The sequence below is a fragment of the Barbatula barbatula genome, assembly GCF_947034865.1.
Source record: "Barbatula barbatula genome assembly, chromosome: 20".
Lineage (NCBI taxonomy): Eukaryota > Metazoa > Chordata > Actinopteri > Cypriniformes > Nemacheilidae > Barbatula > Barbatula barbatula.
Genome location: NC_136783.1, coordinates 13,876,899 through 13,897,455, shown reverse-complemented (window position 1 = coordinate 13,897,455; position 20,557 = coordinate 13,876,899). Strand labels below are relative to the sequence as shown.

Sequence of the window (20,557 nt, the reverse complement as noted above, 5' to 3'; positions counted from 1 at the left end):
TACAGCCCTCAACGGAATGGACGTTCGTCACTTCCTGATGTCCAAAGCACAATACGTGATCTGGAACAAGAGAATAAACGTCTTCGTGCAGCTCAGTTATCAATGAGGGAAGAGATCAGCCAACTTATAGTGATCCAGAAAGGCATGCAGGAGATGCTGGTTAACCAGTCGCAAAGTCAGGGGTCAACTTCTACACCTAGGCCACAGTCCAGAGTATTAACCCCTACAGTTCCCCAGTCTAGAGTTGTAAGTCAAAGGTCGGAATCTTCAGTGCCTATACCAGCCCCTAGAGCCTTTCCAGTACTTGCACCGCGCCACCTTTCTACACCTAAGAATACGGATCCTTATGCAGCTACATTCAGTCGTGCACAGCATGCTCCTCCTTCAATTCAGCCTGGCTCAAAGGCCTTCGTTCCTAATAACATAGACGCTTATATTCCCTCAGATACTGTTGATACTCCCAGAGTTACCCAGGTCACATGGCAGCCAACGACAGAAAGGAGAGCTGCTATTATCTCCACACCTTTTACTCCTTACTCCAATCAGTCGCATGTGGTACCATCTAACATTTCAGGGATGCAGACTAACACTTCAAGACAGGAGATCATTTATAGAGGTCCACAGCCAACTATTCCAGACTTTACTCGTAGAGACCCTAGTGAATTTGCCCGTCTCAAACTAGCCCTTAGCAACCTACTACCTGATGAAGCTACAGAGCTATTCAAATACCAGGTTTTGGTAGATCACTTGAAGTTAACCGATGCTCGCCTCATTGCTGATTCCTTTATTAATTCATCCACTCCCTACTCCGATACCCTGGCAACACTCACTGAACGGTTCGGTCGACCTCATCAGCTTGCCCTGAGCAAAATTGCTGCCATTATGGATGCATCAGATATTCAGCCTGGCAACACTGTAGGCTTTGAACGCTTCACACTTCAGATACAAGCCTTAGTAGGATTCCTTAAGACATTAGGAACAGAAGGAGACATTGAATTGCATTGTGGATCCCATGTGGCTCGACTTTTGTTTAAGCTCCCTCCAGAACAAAGAGCATCCTTCCGCAGGCACATGAGTTATGAACCTGGATCAGTGTACACGCTGCTTGATCTAGCTAAATGGCTTAATTTCGAATCCTGGTGCCAAGATCCAGAGAGCTTTGGTGGATATAAGCCTCAGAAAGATAGAGCCCATTCCCGGGTGGATCAACAGAAGGAAACTATAGCCAAGGTCAGACAGACTACAATACTTCATGGCTCAAACAAACCATTTTCTTCAGTACCACCAGTGCCAACCAAGAGTCAAGGCAAAGGCTTTGCCTTCTGTCCATTCTGTGATAGTAAAGAACATTACCTGAGTCAATGTACCACATTCCAGTCCTTAACCAAAGATCAAGTGATTGACTGGATTAAGATTAATAACAGATGCTGGAAGTGTGGACGCAACCATAGAGCTGCACAGTGTACTCTCAAGAAACTTTGCCATCTGTTTAATGGAAAGCACCTCCAAATCCTCCATGAGGTCAACTTTAAGCCAGTGAAGGAAGGGACCTGTTTAGTCAGTTCAACTAGCAAAAGGCTATACTTAGACCGCCCTCAAGGATTCAGCAGCGTCCTGAAAGTGGTCAGAGTCATTCTGAAGCATAAGGGACAGAGCCTCGATACTTATGCTGTGCTTGATGATGGTTCTGAACGGACGATGCTGTTACCATCCGCAGTCCGGAGGCTGGGACTTACAGGCCAGGCAGAGGACTTAGCCTTGAGAACTATAAGGCAAGACATCACTAAGCTTTGCGGTTCCTCAGTGTCCTTTCAGATTTCAACTCCATCCCAGCCTGGCAGAAGTTACAAAATAACGGTAGCCTTCACTGCAGAACTACTTAGCTTAGCTGAACATTCCTACCCTGTTGCAGACCTTCAGCGACGGTACCAGCATTTGAAAGGCTTGCCATTACAGCCTATTCACAAAGCCTGTCCCCTGTTACTGATTGGAGCAGATCATCCTCACCTTATCACTCCGATTGCACCGGTCCGTCTCGGTCCACCTGGAGGTCCGGCAGCTGTCAAGACAAGACTGGGTTGGTCTTTACAAGGCCCAGCAAGAGTCTTTGGAGATAATGTGAAAACTCAACAGTGTCTGCACATTGCCGTTAATCCCTCAATGACGGAGTTGTTCCAGAATGTTGAGAGACTCTGGCAAGCAGACGTGATTCCCAACAGAAATGAGAAGTCTGTCACTAGGTCTAAGCAGGACCAGGAAGCCATTGACTTGCTGCAGTCACAGACTGTTAGAGTACTGATCGATGGTGTAAGTCGCTATGCCACTCCTCTCCTGCGTAGGAAGGATATGCCAATACTTCATGCTTCTATGGAGGCAGTGCTTCCTAACCTCAGGAACACAGAGAAACGCTTGGAGAAAGATCCCAGTAAAGCCACCGCCTACCAACATGAGATAAAGAAACTAGAGACCTCAGGCTATGCTGGCAAACTCCCATCGGAAGCAGTTATTGCGCAAAGTGAATCATGGTTCATCCCTCACCACCTCGTGCAGCACAACGGTAAGAACCGTGTGGTTTTTAACTGTTCATTTGATTTTGAAGGTCACAACTTGAATAACTACCTACTGCCAGGACCAGCCTTAGGCCCATCCCTGTTAGGTGTATTCCTACGCTTTCGTGAACACCCAGTGGCGATAAGCGGAAACATTAAAGGGATGTTCCATCAGGTTCGTCTCCTTCCAGCAGATAGGCATCTTCTCCGCTTTGCATGGTGAGATTTGGACAGATCTAAACCACCGGACATCTATGAGTGGCAAGTGCTACCCTTTGGCACTACTTGTAGTCCGTGTTGTGCCATTTATGCTGTCCAGAGACATGTTATGGATCATAGCACTCCTGATGATAATATCAGAACCACTGCAGAAAGGAATTTCTATGTGGACAATTGTCTGAAGAGCCTACCATCACCTCAAGAAGCAAGGCAGCTTGTAGACAAGCTCTGTACCCTCTTTGCCAGTGGTGGTTTCGAATTGCGCCAGTGGGCATCTAATGATCCCAGTGTGGTTGACCACCTACCGACAGAATTGAGATCTAGCAGTACCGAATTGTGGCTATCTGAAGATCGTATCGATCTGCAAGAATCTGCATTAGGTTTAAGGTGGCACTGCAAATCAGATCTCCTTGGGTATAATACTCGTCCTGTCAAGTCTGGAGCATGTACCCTTCGACACATCTACAAGGTAATTGCAACCCAGTACGACCCCCTAGGTTTCATAATCCCATTCACCACACGGGCCAAGGTTTTAGTCCAGAGATTATGGGACAAGCAACGAGAATGGGATGACCCAAATCTACCTGATGACCTTTTGAGATCCTGGAAGGAATGGGAGGGAGAACTCCCTACGTTAGCGAGTATTTCACTTCCCCGCTGTGTCACATCCTTAGACGTTGACCAGACTCACACCACCAGACAGATTCACATCTTTTGCGACGCATCCGAGCAAGCATATGGATCTGTCGCATACCTACATACTGAGGAGGACAGTGGTCATGTCCAGTTAGCCTTTATACTAGCAAGATCCAAGGTTGCCCCGAAACGACGTCTGACCATCCCACGATTAGAGCTGTGTGCTGCCCTGAATGGTGCCCAATTAGCCAAACTCTTGAAAACTGAGCTCACTCTAAAGATCAATACAGTGACACTTTGGACAGATTCCACTACTCTTCTAGCCTGGCTCAACTCTGAATCATACAGATTCAAGGTGTTCGTTGGAACCAGGATAGCCGAAATTCAAGAGCTGACTGCAGAATGTTCCTGGCGATATGTGGAGTCCAGCAGTAATCCAGCGGACGACCTCACCAGAGGTAAAACTCTTTCTCAGTTATCAGTGCCCAACAGATGGAGTCAGGGACCATCATTCCTGCTTAAGTCTGAGTCAATATGGCCTGTCACTCCTACAATACGACCACCGGAAATCAAAACAGAGCAGCGTAAAGGAATTTTCTGTGGCCTTATGACAGAAGTTGTTGTTCCTGACATCCCTGACCCTACCACACACAACACCTGGAATGAGTTAGTAGAGGCCACGGTTCAGGGTCTGAAAGATACAGGACCACCGTCAGCAGTGGACTACCAAACTGCAGAATGGCATATCTTGCAGAAATCTCAAATTGATAGTTTTCCAGATGAATACAAATTGCTAAAAGCCGGCAAATCTGTACCTTCCACTAGTCGACTACTTGCTCTTGCCCCAGAATTTGACGACTCTTGTCAGCTCATAAGAGTTGGTGGCCGTTTACGTCGAGTTGAAGGACTAGAATGTCAGCTATACACCCTGCAGTCCTAGACCCACATCATTGGGTTACCAAGTTACTGATCCGAGACTTTGATTTTAAACTCTGTCATCCAGGACCTGAAAGAGTATTCGGAGAGATAAGGAGAAGCTTTTGGATATTGAGAGGACGAGAAGCTATACGCAAACAACAACATTTGTGCAAAGACTGCCAAAAATGGAAGAACAAACCAGTTATTCCCCGAATGGCAGATCTACCTCCAGCTCGACTCAGACTGCTCAAACCCCCATTCTACAGTACAGGCATGGACTGTTTTGGGCCATTCCAAGTTAAGATTGGCTGACGATGTGAGAAAAGGTGGGGAATCATCTTTAAGTGTCTCACGACACGAAGCGTTCATCTAGACTCCTTACAGCCATCGATACTGATTCCTTTCTTATGGGCTTAAGGAGGTTTATAGCTCGCCGTGGCACACCTCGCGAGTTATATTCAGACAATGGCACTAACTTTCATGGAGGACAGAGAGAGTTGCAAGAAGCCTTTGCATCGCTTACTCCACAGATCCAGCAACATTTAGCTAAACAAAAGATTTCTTTTCACTTTAACCCACCTGGAGCCCCACACTTTGGAGGTGTGTGGGAAAGAGAAATTAGGTCGGTCAAGACTGCTCTTCGCATCACAGTCAGCTCCCAAATTGTAACTGAGGAAGTTCTCCAAACAGTCCTCATTGAGGTTGAGGGAATGCTTAATAGCAAGCCCCTGGGTTACACTTCCAGTAATGTAGCTGACCTTGACCCTGTTACACCAAATTATTTGCTGATGGGGCGGCCAGATAGCTCACTACCACTCGTAGTTTATCCTGCTACAGAGCTCATGGGTCGAAGAAGGTGGAAGCATAGTCAGGTTCTGGCCGATCAGTTCTGGTCAAGTTTCATCCAGCACTACCTGCCTACGCTACAGACCCGCAACAAGTGGCACACAGATGCCAGTGACATTTCTACCGGAACAGTGGTAATGCTGGTCGATCCACAACAACCACGAGCATTGTGGTTGATAGGCAAAGTTGCGAAGACCTTCCCAGGTTCTGATGGCCATATCAGATCTGCTGAGATTCAAGTTAAGGATAAGACCTACATCCGGCCTGTTTCCCGCTTGATCCCCCTTCCTGCATTCACAGATCAAAGGGAACTCGTCTTAGCCCCTCAGACTGATTAAGAGTGCAAATATGCTTGGCATATTTGGGGGCGGCAATGTTAAATAAGGTTTCATCCAATCAGAGCGTCGTTTAATAAATGACGTCAGTCAGTAAGAGACGAACAAAATACGAATGCTCCGATGCAGGAGATTGATATCTCATCTTTCCTTTAGTAGTGGTTTTATGTGAGCGAGTTACTGACAAGAATGTAAGTTGTTTATTTCCTTTATCCTGTGATGTTATATATGCGTTTAAAGTAGATTTGTGTACTGTATTGTGTTATCACCAGCTCGTTTTGCTCACCATCGCGGCAGCTCAGCTAGCGCCCATGCGCCAACGTTTATACGTTTATGTTTAATATAAGTAATACATGAGTACGTTCATAGAGTGAGATATATCTCTGGATGGTGGTTTATATGGTTGTTTGCCTATATTTGTGTAAATATCGCGTTATGTGCCATTTCTTATATCGGATGTTACTGCCGGAAATGACACTATAATGGCGTCTCACATAACAACTAACTCTATGTGCGTCCCTTTGAATGCCACCTTGTGGATTATCTAGGAACTGCAATAACTTTAAAACGTTGCCAGTTTATTGCCTTGGTGAATGTTATTGATTTAGCTGTATATCTAATATTATTGTTATTCTTTATTATTTCCAGACCACTTACTGTTACCACTTATTGTTACTATTTAACCTGAATCAAGAGTAAACTACAAACTCTGCTTCAAATCTGAGTCGTATGTGTTCTTACCGACAAACCAGTGCGGATACAAATCCACCTATTCCAGTAAATACAGTCCTTAATTAATCCTCCAAAACAAAGAAACTGGAAAAGCGGATTGCTTCGCGTTTTCAAGGTGGAACGGATAGCATCAATAAGAAACTGCAAATAAGAAGCTGGATTCAGCCTCGTGTTTTTCTGGGTCTGAAGCTGAATTCAGTGACAAATATTTAAAACACAACCTTTAATATTCAACGGATAATTACTTAGCAAATCTTACAAGATTATACGTTTTTGTTCCACCATGTGCCTTAATGGGAAACGCATACAGCATGCAACGAATGTTTTGTATCTTTGCGCTTAAAAAACATAACGCCATGATACTATTTATGTGAACATGATGTAAAGTAAAAAATAACTTAATTCCTTCAAGCCAGAGCAGGAGAGCAGGAGATATGTAAAATGTGAGTCGCTTTGGATTAAAGCGTCTGCCAAATGCCTAAATGTAAATGTAAAAGGAGTCTGTGCGGACTGCTGGCAGTGCAAGCGTCAGTAAAATTTCTGATGATGCATAAGAAAGAAAGAAATTCACTTAATCGAGTAGATGAGTGGACTGTACGGCAAACATTTAAAAAGTATCTGCATCTCTTGCTTTGATCTTCGTCACCATCTGCTGGCGAAGCGGTCAGGCAGCAAGCAGAAATGCATTGGCGTAATCGGGTCCCTTTTGCTTCTCCTGGCTCCCGGATGTAACACTTTGAATTTCAAGCCGAAATTTACCACTGAATTTGTGGAAGCGAATTATTTAACCGAAATAATATGAACTGTTTTAACAGTGTTGCTATGCTAATGCCAGTCTCTTCTTGCTCATTTTGAATATCAAAAGTCAAAGGGTTTTAAGTTTGGCTGAAGTAAAGTTAACTCAAATTGAAAACAGTACTTATAGGAAAGTAATTAAATCTACAGGATCTTACTGGCAAACCTGCTGCAAAACTACAGCAACGTTTTACAGTGTATGTTTGTATATGCATATATACATGTTTATATATATATATATATATATATATATATTATATATATATATATATATATAATATATATATATATATATATATATATATATTTGTTTGTGTGTGTTTATAAAAATTTGACTATAGAATACTTAGTCAAGGAATATAAGAGAGGAATATAAGAGATGTCACACTTAAAACAGACAACAAAATTACATAAGACTAAAAATGTAAATACAGGCATAGAGACTTTGCAATAATACCATATTTACATGACATGGTAAACTGTGAGTTCACATGCTTGGTTTAAGCCAGTCCTCCCCGGCACTCCACTGATTTACATAAAATTCTGGTCTCTTGTTAGGAGACTATGCAAAGTTATATTGTGACTTGAAGACATCATCAGTCTTTAGTCATTGTCTGACCATGGAGAAGTTAGGGCTGCTTACCTTCCTGCAACTGGTGCTTTGTGCTCATGCTCAAAGACCAGTACCTAGATCAGAGAGAGAATACATACATGTGGAAAGGAGTCTTACATGGTATGAAGCAAGGGAGTACTGCAGGAATAATTATAACGAACTCTTTAGAATCTCGGATGATAACAACCTAAGAAATCTCGTCGGTTCTGCCAGACAGCTTTCTTGGATTGGACTTATTAGGTGGGCTGTAAACTGGAAGTGGGTAGATGATACGGGAGCAGATTTTTTAAACTGGTATAAAGAAGGGAACTGTGCCGCAATGACCAACTATGGACTTTGGTTTGACTTGCCATGTGACGTCTCACTACCTTATGTGTGCCAAAACGATCCACTGAAATGGCACTTCGAAAAAATCCCACTAAACTGGTATTATGCAAATTCCTACTGCAATACTTACCATCTCAATTTTGCTACTATTTGGAATGCGTTCGAAAATTACAACGCCACTGGTGTGATGAGTAATAATTATGCTTGGATTGGGCTGTCTAAAGTTACAGATAATACCCCTTTGAAAGATACCTGGAAATGGACTAGTAACCAGCCTCCCACATACTCCAACTTTTTCACCACCTTGTTTTGTGCAGCGATGGATCGGAGAGGCTTCTGGTATGACCGTTATTGCTTTGAGAAGAACCCATTTGTCTGCTTCAGATATAATGAAAACGTGCCTGAATACAAGCTGTTCTCTGAAAAGAAAACCTTTAGCGAAGCTCAGGACCACTGCAAGACGTGGGGCATGAACCTGGTGATGGTGAAAACCCAAGCTGAAAACACTGCACTCTGGTTGTACATTAGTGAAAACATGGAAATCTTTCAGAATAGCCTTTACTTTTGGATCGGGTTACATAATGACCCTTGGTATTGGAGTGAAGGCATTTCAGCAATTAGAAATTGGAACAGCATGGAACCTGATGGTAAAGATTTTTGGAAGCAGACCATATCCAACAATATTCAGAGTTGTGTAGCAACGATGAATGGTGAATGGTTCGATGAGGACTGTCTCAGGCCCCGCTATTTCTTTTGTGCGGCCAACGTGCGCTCTGTGATGCTGGTGTTAGAATCCAAATCATGGGAGGAGGCGTTGGATCACTGTAGAGAAAGATATGTGGACTTGGCCAGTCTGGAATCAGATGGTGAACAGCAAGTGGCTTGGAGGAGGGTTAAAGATGCTCAGAGCAGTTATGTGTGGACTGGACTGCGTTTTCTGGCAGGTTCTTGGTTCTGGGTGTATGGGGATGCTTTACAGTATGGGAACTGGCTAAATGGTGAAGAGCCACAGTGTCCAGATACATATCGCTGTGGTGCCCTTGCTGTAGCAAGTGGAAAGTGGGAGGCCAGATCATGTGAGGAAAAGCTGGACTTTATCTGTTTCCAGGAATGACAGAGGTGAAAAGACCCCAAAAGTACCATAAAAGGGAAATTAATCGAATGTAGTTGGTTATGGTAAAGTGGGGTATTGAATAAAGTAGTGTATTTATAGATTATTTCCATAATATATTGTCAAGATAATACAAATTGTAAATTTAAAATGTATTTAATTATATATATATATATATATATATATATATATATATATATATATATACATATGTTATTTTCAGAATTACTAATGCATTTTTTGTTAACACTTTACATTAAGCTTGCATGTTAACAATTGATTAGTTAACATGAACTAGCAATGAACAAGTTATGACTGTCGACATGAATTAATGGAACAAGAACTAACATGAATAGTTGTGTAGACATTAACAAAAATTAACAGGATTAAAAATGCTGAAAAACTATATTGCTCATTGTTAAAATTCATGTTAAGTAATGTATTTACTATAGTTACAAAATTTCTTAATAAAAACCTTATTGTATATTTTTTAAAACAAATGTTGAACAGCTGTATTGGCATTTCCTACCATTGACAACGATGAATAAATGCTGAAAATGTATACATTTCATTGTTAGTTCCTCATGTTAGCTCATGCATTTATTAATGTTAACCTTACTGTAATGTTTAACTGATATCAATTATTTTAGTCTTAAAAAATGTGTATACCTGAAATCTTAGTGTGGGCTATTCATCTGGTATTGAAAACTGTCATTTGTAAAGTATCTTTAGTTGCTGCCGTGAATTACATTAAATAATAAAATGGGTTGGACAACTCTGGAGGGGATTATCAGTAAAAATAAATGCAATAAAGTTTCTTAATCACATTAAAAAGTGATTAATTTTCAAAATGACAATAAATGTAGTATTCCATATTTTTATTATTTAAATGTTTCTTTAATGAGTGATAACAGGTGATAACTCACATTGAATTACAGGCAGTGCCAGAGAAAGCCCACCTTTTGCTTTAGTCAAGCCTAACCAATTGAAATCAAAACCAATTACTGTATTTGCCTCTTCTTCTGTCATGATCGCGGGTGGTGAGACACGGACAGAGGACCCAGGTGCAGACAGCGGGTCAGGAGTCAACAGACTTTTAATCATAAATGACAAAACAAAATCGGTGATTTACAGATTCTACTGCAATGTTGATATTTGAGGTCCGTGGTGGTGTGTAGTGGTGGAGCCCTTCTCTGTTTGTCCTTGCGGTGTTGCCGCCTTGCATCTGCGGCACAGCGGAGTTCTGTTTCGTGGTGTGCTGCACCTTCCTGCACTGCCTGTCTCCAGTAGTCCCTGTTAAACACTAGATTCTCCCAGTCACCGGACGTGATGTAAAACTTTTTCAGACTGGTCTTGATATTGTCCTTAAAGCGTTTCTTTGGCCCACCAGGGGCTCGTTGTCCTTCCTTTAGCTTGGAGTACCGGATCTGCTTTGGGAGACGGTTATCGGGCATGCGGATAACATGTCCTGTCCATCGGAGTTGGTTCTGCATTATGGTGGTAGTGATGCTGGACATATTCGTTTCCTCCAGAATACTGGAGTTTGTACGTCTGTCTTCCCAGTTGATCCTCAAGATTTTTCTTAAGGTTCTTTGGTGAAATTGTTCCAGTGCTCTCAGATGTCTGCTGTAGGTTGTCCAGGATTCCGCTCCATACATCAGAGTTGGGAGAATCACAGCTCTGTAAACCAGGACCTTGGTTTCAGCCATCAGGTCTCGGTCATCAAAGACTCTTGTCCTAAGTTTGGCATAGGCTCCACTGTCACAGCTCAGGCGATGTTTAACTTCATAGTCTATATCAGCCTTGGAAGATAGAATGCTGCCAAGGTAGGTGAAGTGGTCCACGCTTTCCAGAGTGGTGTTATCTAGTTTGATTATGGGCTGGAGTGATGGCTGGTTGGATGGTGGTTGATACAGAACCTGAGTTTTTTGATGTTCAAGGCCAGACCCAGGGCTCTGTATGCCTTGACAAAGGCATTTAGGATGCCCTGGAGGTCTTCAGGGGAGTGTGCTGCAATAGAATTATCATCAGCGTATTGCAGCTCCATGACGTTGGTATTCCTGACTTTACTCCTGGCTTTAAACCTGTTGAGGTTAAAGAGCCTACCGTCAGCCCTATAAAGGATTGGGATCCCCTGTGGCAACTCTTGGCCAGTAAGGTGAAGTATGGCTGCAGTGAATATGGCAAATAGGGTAGGTGCAATGATACATCCCTGTTTAACCCCAGTTTCCACAGTGAATGACTCAGATTCAGAGCCACTGTTGAGCACTGTGGCTGACATGCCGTCATGCAATAGCCTCAGTACACGGATGTATTTTGCATGACATTCATACTTTGATAGTATGCTCCACAGTGCCTGCCAATCCACGGAGTCAAAGGCTTTTGCCAGGTCTATAAAGGCCATGTACAGAGGGAGTCCTTGTTCCCGACACTTTTCTTGTAGCTGGCGAGCAGCAAAGATCATGTCAATTGTTCCCCTAAATGGTCGGAAACCGCACTGTGATTCAGGGAGTATCTCCTCAGCTAGTGGTACCAGGCGGTTAGCAAGGACACGAGCTAGGACTTTGCCGGTTGTTGACAAGAGCGAGATGCCTCTGTAGTTTCCGCATTCAGCCTTGTCCCCTTTCTTGAATATGGTAACAATTTGGGCATCCCGGAGCTCTGAGGGGAGCTCTTCCCTTTCCCAGACCTTGATGAGTAGATGGTAAATGTGGTGCCAGAGCCTTGGTCCTCCTTCCTTTAAAATCTCTGCGGGGATCCCATCAGGACCAGTGGCCTTGTTGTTCCTGAGATTTCTGATGGCATTGTGAACCTCAGTTAGGGTAGGAGGTTCCCCCATGTCTTCTCTGATGGTCCTCTGCGGAATATGGTCGGCGATGTCTGATTCAGCTGAACTGTCACAGTTCAGAAGTTCTTAAAAGTGCTCCTTCCAACGTGCGTTGATGGAGTCATTGTCTTTCAACAGAGTCTGTCCATCTTTTGGGCGAAGGGGATTTAAACCGCGGTGGCTAGGGCCATAGACAGCCTTAGTGGCGCTAAAGAAACCTCTGTTGTTACCTGAATCTGCCATTCTCTGGAGTTCTAGAGACTTTTCTGTCCACCAGTTGTTCTTGAGTTCCCTCACCAATCTCTGAACGTCCGCCTTGGCTCTAGAGTGTGCTGCCCTTTTGGCCTCACATGTTATATCATTTTGCCACACTCTGAAGGCTTTTCATTTTCTGGAGATAAGTTGAACTAAGGGAAGGTGGAACTAATTAACAAGCAATAACGAGGAAACGAGAAGACGGGAACAGAGACGAGACCGGAGAGAGCAAATGGCAGGCCAAACCAACAATAATGGCCATTTATTAAAACATTTAAAGGGATAGTTCACCTTAAAATAAAAATTCTGTCATCATTTACTCACTTTTGAGTTGTTCCAAATCATTTTTTATTTCTTTGTTCTGATGAACACAGAGAAACATATTTGGAAGAATGCTTATAACCAAACAGTTCTTGGACCCTATTGACCACCGTAGTTGGAAATATTACTTTATATTTGAACACAGAAGAAGATATTTTGAAGAATGACAGCAAACAGTTCTGGGGCACTTTAGACTCTCATTGTAATTTTTCCAACAATGGAAGTCAATGGGGACAATTAATTCAAATATCTTTCTCTGTGTTTAACCAAACAAAAGATGTTCCTTTAAGACCTCAGGAGAATTTCCATTGCAAACTAGAAATGAGCTACACTGAGGTTTCTCATTTCAATACACACTTTCTGACCCTACACATAACTCTCTCTGGCATACTCACATCACATATGTGCAGATTCACACAGTTTGTAGTAAATGAATGATGTTTAAAAATACAATTAGTGGTCCGATTTAGTGATGTGCATTTTGTGGAGACCTATGTTAAACACAAGATTATTGCCCTATACGTACTTGCCCAGTGTCTACTAGCACTTGCCTGCTGCTCAGCATTCACTGACACTTTGCATTCAGGTTGTTTTGGTCAATATACCACTCAAGTCATATAGATCGCATTTTCCGTCCATTTTGGAGCTTGAAGTTCAGAAGAAACAAATCTTATTTTTTGTTCCTGCAGCAGAACACACCTTTAGAATAGCATGCAGATGAGTAAATGATAATATAACTATTCCTTAAATGTATTTATACAAATATACCATTAATAACCTCCTTATATTTAAACAAAAACCACAAAACCACAATAAGCACACACGTTAATCATCTTAATTTTACATAAAAAAGTATTTACAAGCAATACAAAGAAAACACACAAAAGATTTGTGCTAACAAATGTATTTGTTTACTTACTTATTTTTACAAAAATATTTTTTTAAATAATTCAGGCAATTTTTTTTCTGTTAATGTTGCTTTAACATCATTTTGATGAGTTTGCTAGTATTGTAAAATGTGTAATAATATAGAATGAGTAAATGTCCCCTTTGCTGCATGTGATATTTACATACATTTGACAAGCAGATGTCCTCTGTGTGCATTGTTTTTAGTGCTTCCGTTCCTGTGAATTACTTTGCAAAGCAAAAGCAAAGTTTAATATATACAAAGCTTTGTGAAGACCCATTTTCAAATTACCCTATTCTTACCTGTTTTAAAAGAAAATGATACTTCTCAATACAATGATTGCAAATCTCTGACATTACACATTTACATTTATGCATTTGGCAGACACTTTTATCCAAAGCGACTTACATTGCATGATACTATACATATTTTTCTGAGGACGTGCAATCCCTGGGATCAAACCCATGACATTGGCATTGCTTTAACACCTTACTCTAACCACTGAGCTAGGAAAGCTTTTTGCTTTCAAAAACAAATTGGGGCATGGGTTAAAAACCCTTGTTGTTGACAGTTGTCATGCATGTTCTCAAATTTAAATTCTTCTGATGTCAAACTCATCATGCTCCTTTTTTCTGAAGTACTAACAGGTCAGTTTATTTAATGGATTACGCTGGGGTTTTTTGCAAGTTTGCCAGGCAGGAATTTATTTAAGGTCACACATTTCTTTATAAATGGCACAAGAATTTTGTAGTTGATAAATAGGAAAGTAATAATTTGAAGACTTCATTCTTTTTAATGTTCCAACTGTAATTGGAAACAAACTGTATATGCATTTTCCTATTAACTTATCTTCACATTTTTGTAAAAGGGCTTCTGTTATGTTAAGAACATTGAATTAAACACATAATAAATAAATCTAATCTCGCTGTCAATGCTGTTATATTGCATTACAAATATTTGAGAATTTACTTTTCAACAAGCATAAAACAATAGTTGGCTAATCTTAATTTCATAGTCATAAATGTTACAAGACCATCTGACTGCAAAGTTCTTCTCAGTTGTTTTTCTTGGCTACCTGATCATGAATGTTGATCTAAAAAATTTGCTCTGAAACATCACCATCACAAAATATGTGGGAAGTATAGCCTCATAATGAAAATGCAGAAATTGCTGTTGTATAAAATCATTATTTGATTGATTGATTGGTTTTATTTTATTGAGAATCTCTGAACAAACCCAAGCAAAGACTTATGATTAAAGATTGTTGCATAAGGTTAGACACATTCTTCTTGTAGGATTACATGTCCATTGCAAATAACAGATTAACTTTACAGAGACCAACAGCCTCACAGAACCGTCTTATTCAAATACATTTACGTATCCCTTCTAAAACCAACATACATTCAGCTTATTTAAATACTTTTTACTTACACAAATGTTTGCACACTTTTCCTGGCAAACACCATTAATTACATCATAGGTTCAAAAGGTGGATCATTCCGTATATGTTACACTATAACTTTGTATTTCTATGTATTTCTGTCAACACTATGTCCATAAGTGGATACCGTTCTTTAGGAAATAAGCTCTTATCAAACATATAATTGATACATTTTACGCAGGTGCAAGAAAACAGGATTCCAAAGAATAGAAATCTAACAGGATGGTAAAAATGTAATTCCCTATTTTTCTTTGTATGTCTGGTGATAAATTGAGTAGAGGAGGCAGGGCTCCGTGGTCCTACCGCGTGACTCTTTCTCCAACCTACTTTGTCCTTCTTTCTGCCACATGATGGCAGCACTACGCAGGGAAATGGCTTGGAAATTTAAGGCTGATTCTCTCAAGGATATGAACCTTTCCTTCCTGTTTCTGTAACACAGGCAGCAAAATCTCCGCATAGTGGCCTGCGATAGACAAATCTATCAGGCCTCCATAATGGCAGTGTTCGTATCCTTAGCGTTAGGAGGGCAGTTAATTCACATCTTTTATCATGATTACACGATTTTTTTAATATAGCATCTGTTATTTCAGTGTTGTTATTTATTGCGGTCGCGCGTTTGTCAGGAACACGCGCTGTTCTCCGGCAATTGTTCTCAACATATTCTCATGGCGGAGACTAAAATCATTTACCATATAGACGAGGAGGAAACTCCGTATTTGGTGAAACTGTCAATGGCTCCAGACAAGGTAACTTTGGCGGATTTTAAAAATGTCCTCAGCAACCGGCCGGTCAACAGCTACAAATTCTTCTTTAAATCTATGGATCAGGATTTTGGGTAAGTCTGCTTCAAAAATCGAATAATCTCACTCATTCCCATTATGTAATTTAAGGCAATACGTAGTAATCTACAAGCCTTTGCTTTGGATCGTGAAAATAAGATGTCATCTCGGCAGTGGGGATTTGTCATCATTGGCACCTGTCTCTGTCATTGGTGATGTCTGTATCATCTCCTTTGTGGGATCGGCATCAGAATACAGCGGTCAGAAAGGCACCTGTCTCTTAAATATACCTCTTACCACACATAGTGTACGTCGCTCTGTTGTTGATTTGCATTTTGAGTGCGTGCCTGGTTTGTTTGCATGGCAACCGAAGTTTGACACTTAGTATATAAAGGGAAGCACGAATATACCAGCAATGACAGCCATTAATGAACGAGCTACAGTGTTACGCGTTACAAGCATCAACAGTGTTGCTGCATGGCTGCCTTATGATGCTCCTCGAGAGGCAACAACAGTCTGGTAGACATTTCATTGAAATGCACCGAAGTGTCTGTTGTTGACAATTGATGCTTCACGGACTCCATTTGTCTATTTAAATCAGTGGACGATTTGTACAGAATGCAGAAATCTTCTTTTAAGCATACTCTGCAACGAGTCAGCTTCTTTCTGTACCTTCTGCCCATATGCAAAACAAATCTTTAAAAAATATTTACATTTTCTAAAAATGTAAATGTTATTTTAAACTTTTTTAATGTTAAGGACATCCGTCGTAGTATTTCTACGTTAAAATATACTGTGAGCTAAGTTTTTTATAAAGCATTTAATAAATGTTAGGTGTTTGATTTAGTAAATGTGCAAAGCAAAATGAATTATTTATACTAATTTTTTGTGCTGAATTAGGATAAATATTGCACACTAGGCTGTCCTATTCAGTTCATCTTATTAAAAATGCCAATAGATAGTGTAATTTTAGTATATTTGTATTTTTATTTTTGTCTGTAGATGAATGCAGAATAATATTTGCCCTAGCAGGCTCGCTTTTTTCTTTATAAATCTAAATTTAAAGGTTACTGTTAACTTACTCATCCTTAGGACTTTCAATATGCTGGAGACTGTTTCTTAATTAAAAAGACTAGAAGTAAAGAACATCTTGGCTAAAAACTTAAATTTTGATGATGGTGACAGTTTTGTGAAAAATGTGAACATCTATTTGAGTTTGTTTGGTCTAAGTTTTTTTGCCTGTAACACGATAAGTATTAAAGATATCTAAGAATTAATCTTGAATAATGTGGCTTAGAGCTAAATGACTAAATGTAAATGTCATCCTTAAAAGAGGGTTTTAAAATCAGGTATAAATTTCTCCGAAACTTGTTAGTGTAGTGTACTTCAAGCTTCACGTACAGACATCCAGCAAATAAAAATCCAGCCTATAATAAAAAGTTATTTTATTCATAAGAAATAAGTTCGTCAATATACATATTTACAGATGCTATTTACACCTGTGCAGAAGGGAGGAAGATAAGAGATATGATTATGTAGCAATTGATTGACATGCGATATCAAATTATATACACTTGGAGTACTGCACATGTCTTTTTCTTGTTTAACGTGTCTTACTATCCAATTAATAATACATGTCCTTTTTTCTATCTCTGCAGGGTTGTCAAAGAGGAAGTCTCAGATGACAATGCCAAATTGCCTTGTTTCAATGGGAGAGTGGTGTCATGGGTGAGCTGTGATAACCTCTAACTTATATAACACATATCATCCGAATCAGAGTAGAGCCATGTGTATTTTGTAATGTAAGTGCTTTACATTTAGAAAGTCTATAAGGTAAATGATGCAGCACACTGTAAAATTACATACTTTGGTGAACAGTTTATATAAACAGTTTTGTTTTTTTTCTGTTGTGACATTGTAAAACTACTTCACCCTCATGTTCTGAGGTCTGATGTTTAAATGTACTCCAATTCATTATTGTGTGTTTACAGCTTGTATTGGCTGAGAGTTCTCACACAGATGGGATGTCAGTGTGCACAGACAGTCATACTGAACTGCCTCCACCACTGGAGAGGACGGGAGGCATCGGAGACTCCAGGCCCCCCTCATTCCAGTGAGTATGCCACTGGATGACCAGCATGGATCAGTATTTGACTGAATTTCTTATACTTAAGACATTTGAACAAACCTATGCTATGCTACCACGATCTTGTGCTTGGGAAATGAGAAATAAAATAATTTACCTTTACGAAGAGAGTAGGCGACAGTAGGCACCAGAATAGACTTCAAGTGGGATCAAGTCTTGATTTGAGTCAGCTACCTAGCAATTGCAAAGCAATGTGTTCTGGCTTAACTGGCGATGATGGCAAAAAAGTACTTACATCAATTAGTTTTACATTAAGCTGAAGATTTAATTTAAAGCTACTAACTGATGATGAATTACAATGCACACCTATAAGCAAGTTATACTTATACTTGTACCAGAATAAATGTGCAAAATAGACAATTAAAAGGTATAATATAAATACGCCTGACAGAACTAGATTTTTGCAACTCTTGACTTTATTATTGATGAAACTAAATGATATCCAATGTCATGTGGGATCAAATGAATATTTTGTTTGTATTGCGGGGTACACACTTAAGCTGTTGCTGGTATATTTCTGCCCTATTGTGACTGATTTTTACACTGCACAGTACGGCCGTGTTCACACTTGACTTCTATTTCTAACAAAAAAAGTGGAAAATGGCGTCGTGGTTACAAATAGCAACCGGCAATGTTAAAGATAGCATTTGTGCACGAAGGCATCTAGAGAGACAGGCTTCATAGGCAACGTTACGAAATTCTATTTGAATTATATACAGAGAGTGTCTTTGCCATAACCAATCACATATTTAAAAACTACAATACTAATTTCTCACTAGAAATGCAATCAGAAGTTATCGAAAGTTAAAATTAAACTTGCATTTATACAAAACTATGCTCCAACGGGCGTTTTTTGGCCGCCATTTTATTTTTTTGAGAACTCTCATTTTGTTATGATTGAATGAATGAGGCATTTATATAGCACTTTTTTGTGTATTGCTGTACACCCAAAGCACTTTACAATCATATGAGGGGGGTCTCTCCTCACCCACCACAGCATCCACCTAGATGATGCGACGACAGCCAGAGTACAACGTCACCAGGGCACTCACCACACACTAGCTGAAGTTGGAGAGGAGAGAGATAGAGCCAATTCAGAGGGTGAGGATTATTAGGAGGCCATGATTGACAAGGGCCAGTGGAGGGAATCTGGCCAGGCCAGTGCCATGGGATCTTTAATGACCACAGGGAGTCAGGACCTCGGTTTAACGTCTCATCTGAAGAACGGTGCTTTTTTACAGTATAGTGTCCCCATCACTATACTGGGGCATTATGACCCATACAGACCACAGGGTGAGCACCTCTTCCAGCAGCAAGCCCATCCAGGTAGCTTCAGTGGGCAACCAGTCTCGTGCTACAGGGTGATATGTCTGCTGGCCATACGGGGTTATGGAAACGACAGGTCTCTGTTATTATTAGTAAGCTGCGACAAAGGTGCTTGAAAAGTTGCTTGAAAAGAGCTGCAGAAAAAAGCACTGGCGTTTTTGGGTGAAGTATCACTTTAATTTCTTTAATTGGGGTGACTGATCATGATCATACTGGCTTCAATGCTTTGCATAAGATTAAGTATTGTATCTGTGCATTCAAATGGATAAGATATTATCCATGTTTGGTTAGATGTTTGGTTAAAATAATAATACATCGTAATATGTTTTACATTTATTTGCAAAATTCTTCTTGCAAGTATTACATAAATCTTGTATGATATGGTCCCGTTTCTTTCAAAAGGTGATCACATTGATGGTTGATGATACATGGATGTGTTTAAAGACATGGGCTATTTACTGAGACTAGGGTATGTTAGGAAGAGAGTCGGTTTCTAGTGAGATTGTAACATTTCTAAGGGAAGGTGTAATTTATTTCTCACCTTGCTCAGGTTTCTGCGGATGACACATCTCTCTCTCTCTCTCTCTCTCTCTCTCTCTCTCTCTCTCTCTCTCTCTCTCTCTCTCTCTCTCTCTCTCTCTCTCTCTCTCTCTCTCTCTCTCTCTCTCTCTCTCTCTCTCTCTCTCTCTCTCTCTCTCTCTCTCTCTCTCTCTCTCTCTCTCTCTCTCTCTCTCTCTCTCTCTCTCTCTCTCTCTCTCCTCACTCACACTCTCACACTCACACACTCACACACTCACACACTCACACACTCACACACTCACTCACTCACTCACTCACTCACTCACTCACACACACACACTAGCCTTTCCCAAGGGTGTACTTCAAAATCGATCTTCTGTGATACATCATCTATGTGCATCATTATTTACTATTTTATCCCTCCTCTTGCTCTCTTTCTGTCCTCTAATAAATGCTAGACTATCTCAGGTGTATTACATTGCTTACATGTGTATCCTACACAGACATATGTAATGCGTTCACAGTGAGGTTAGTCATTGCTAGTCAGTCTGTATGTATAGACTGACACTACGTCTGCTTATGTTACACACAGTGCTAATGCAGTAAACAGCAGAGATGGGCTGGACACTGAGACTGGAAGTGAGTCTGTTCTCAGACACCGCCGAGAGCGAGAGCGGGAAAGAACAAGACGGAGGAGGGATGAATGTGAGTGTTTCTAATTCCAAGAAGCGTACAAAGTCTCCAAATCCCTATTTTCTGAAATTCACTTTTTTACAACTAATATCAAAACATTTGGCTTTGCTACACAAACTGGATATTATGTGGATAACTGTGACTTGATCCCACCTGAGTGTTCCAAATATATGTTTAGTCTCCTTTAATTACATCTAGTCTATTTGCTTATTAGCTTGCTAAATATTTTTTATTTATTTATTTTTATTTTACGAGACCTAAT

General features: G+C 40.5%; 1 protein-coding gene across 1 annotated transcript in view; it reads left to right on the top strand.

Moving 5' to 3' along the window:
• Positions 1-15,184: 15,184 nt before the first annotated feature.
• dvl1b (dishevelled segment polarity protein 1b) overlaps positions 15,185-20,557 on the top strand; it is a 16,253-nt gene continuing 10,880 nt past the window's right edge. Inside the window, exons 1-4 of the mRNA XM_079483057.1 lie at positions 15,185-15,667; positions 17,270-17,339; positions 17,603-17,724; positions 20,195-20,307. Coding sequence (XP_079339183.1) covers positions 15,498-15,667; positions 17,270-17,339; positions 17,603-17,724; positions 20,195-20,307 — 475 coding nt within the window. The 5' untranslated portion in view covers positions 15,185-15,497. The remainder of the gene's footprint in view (positions 15,668-17,269; positions 17,340-17,602; positions 17,725-20,194; positions 20,308-20,557) is intronic.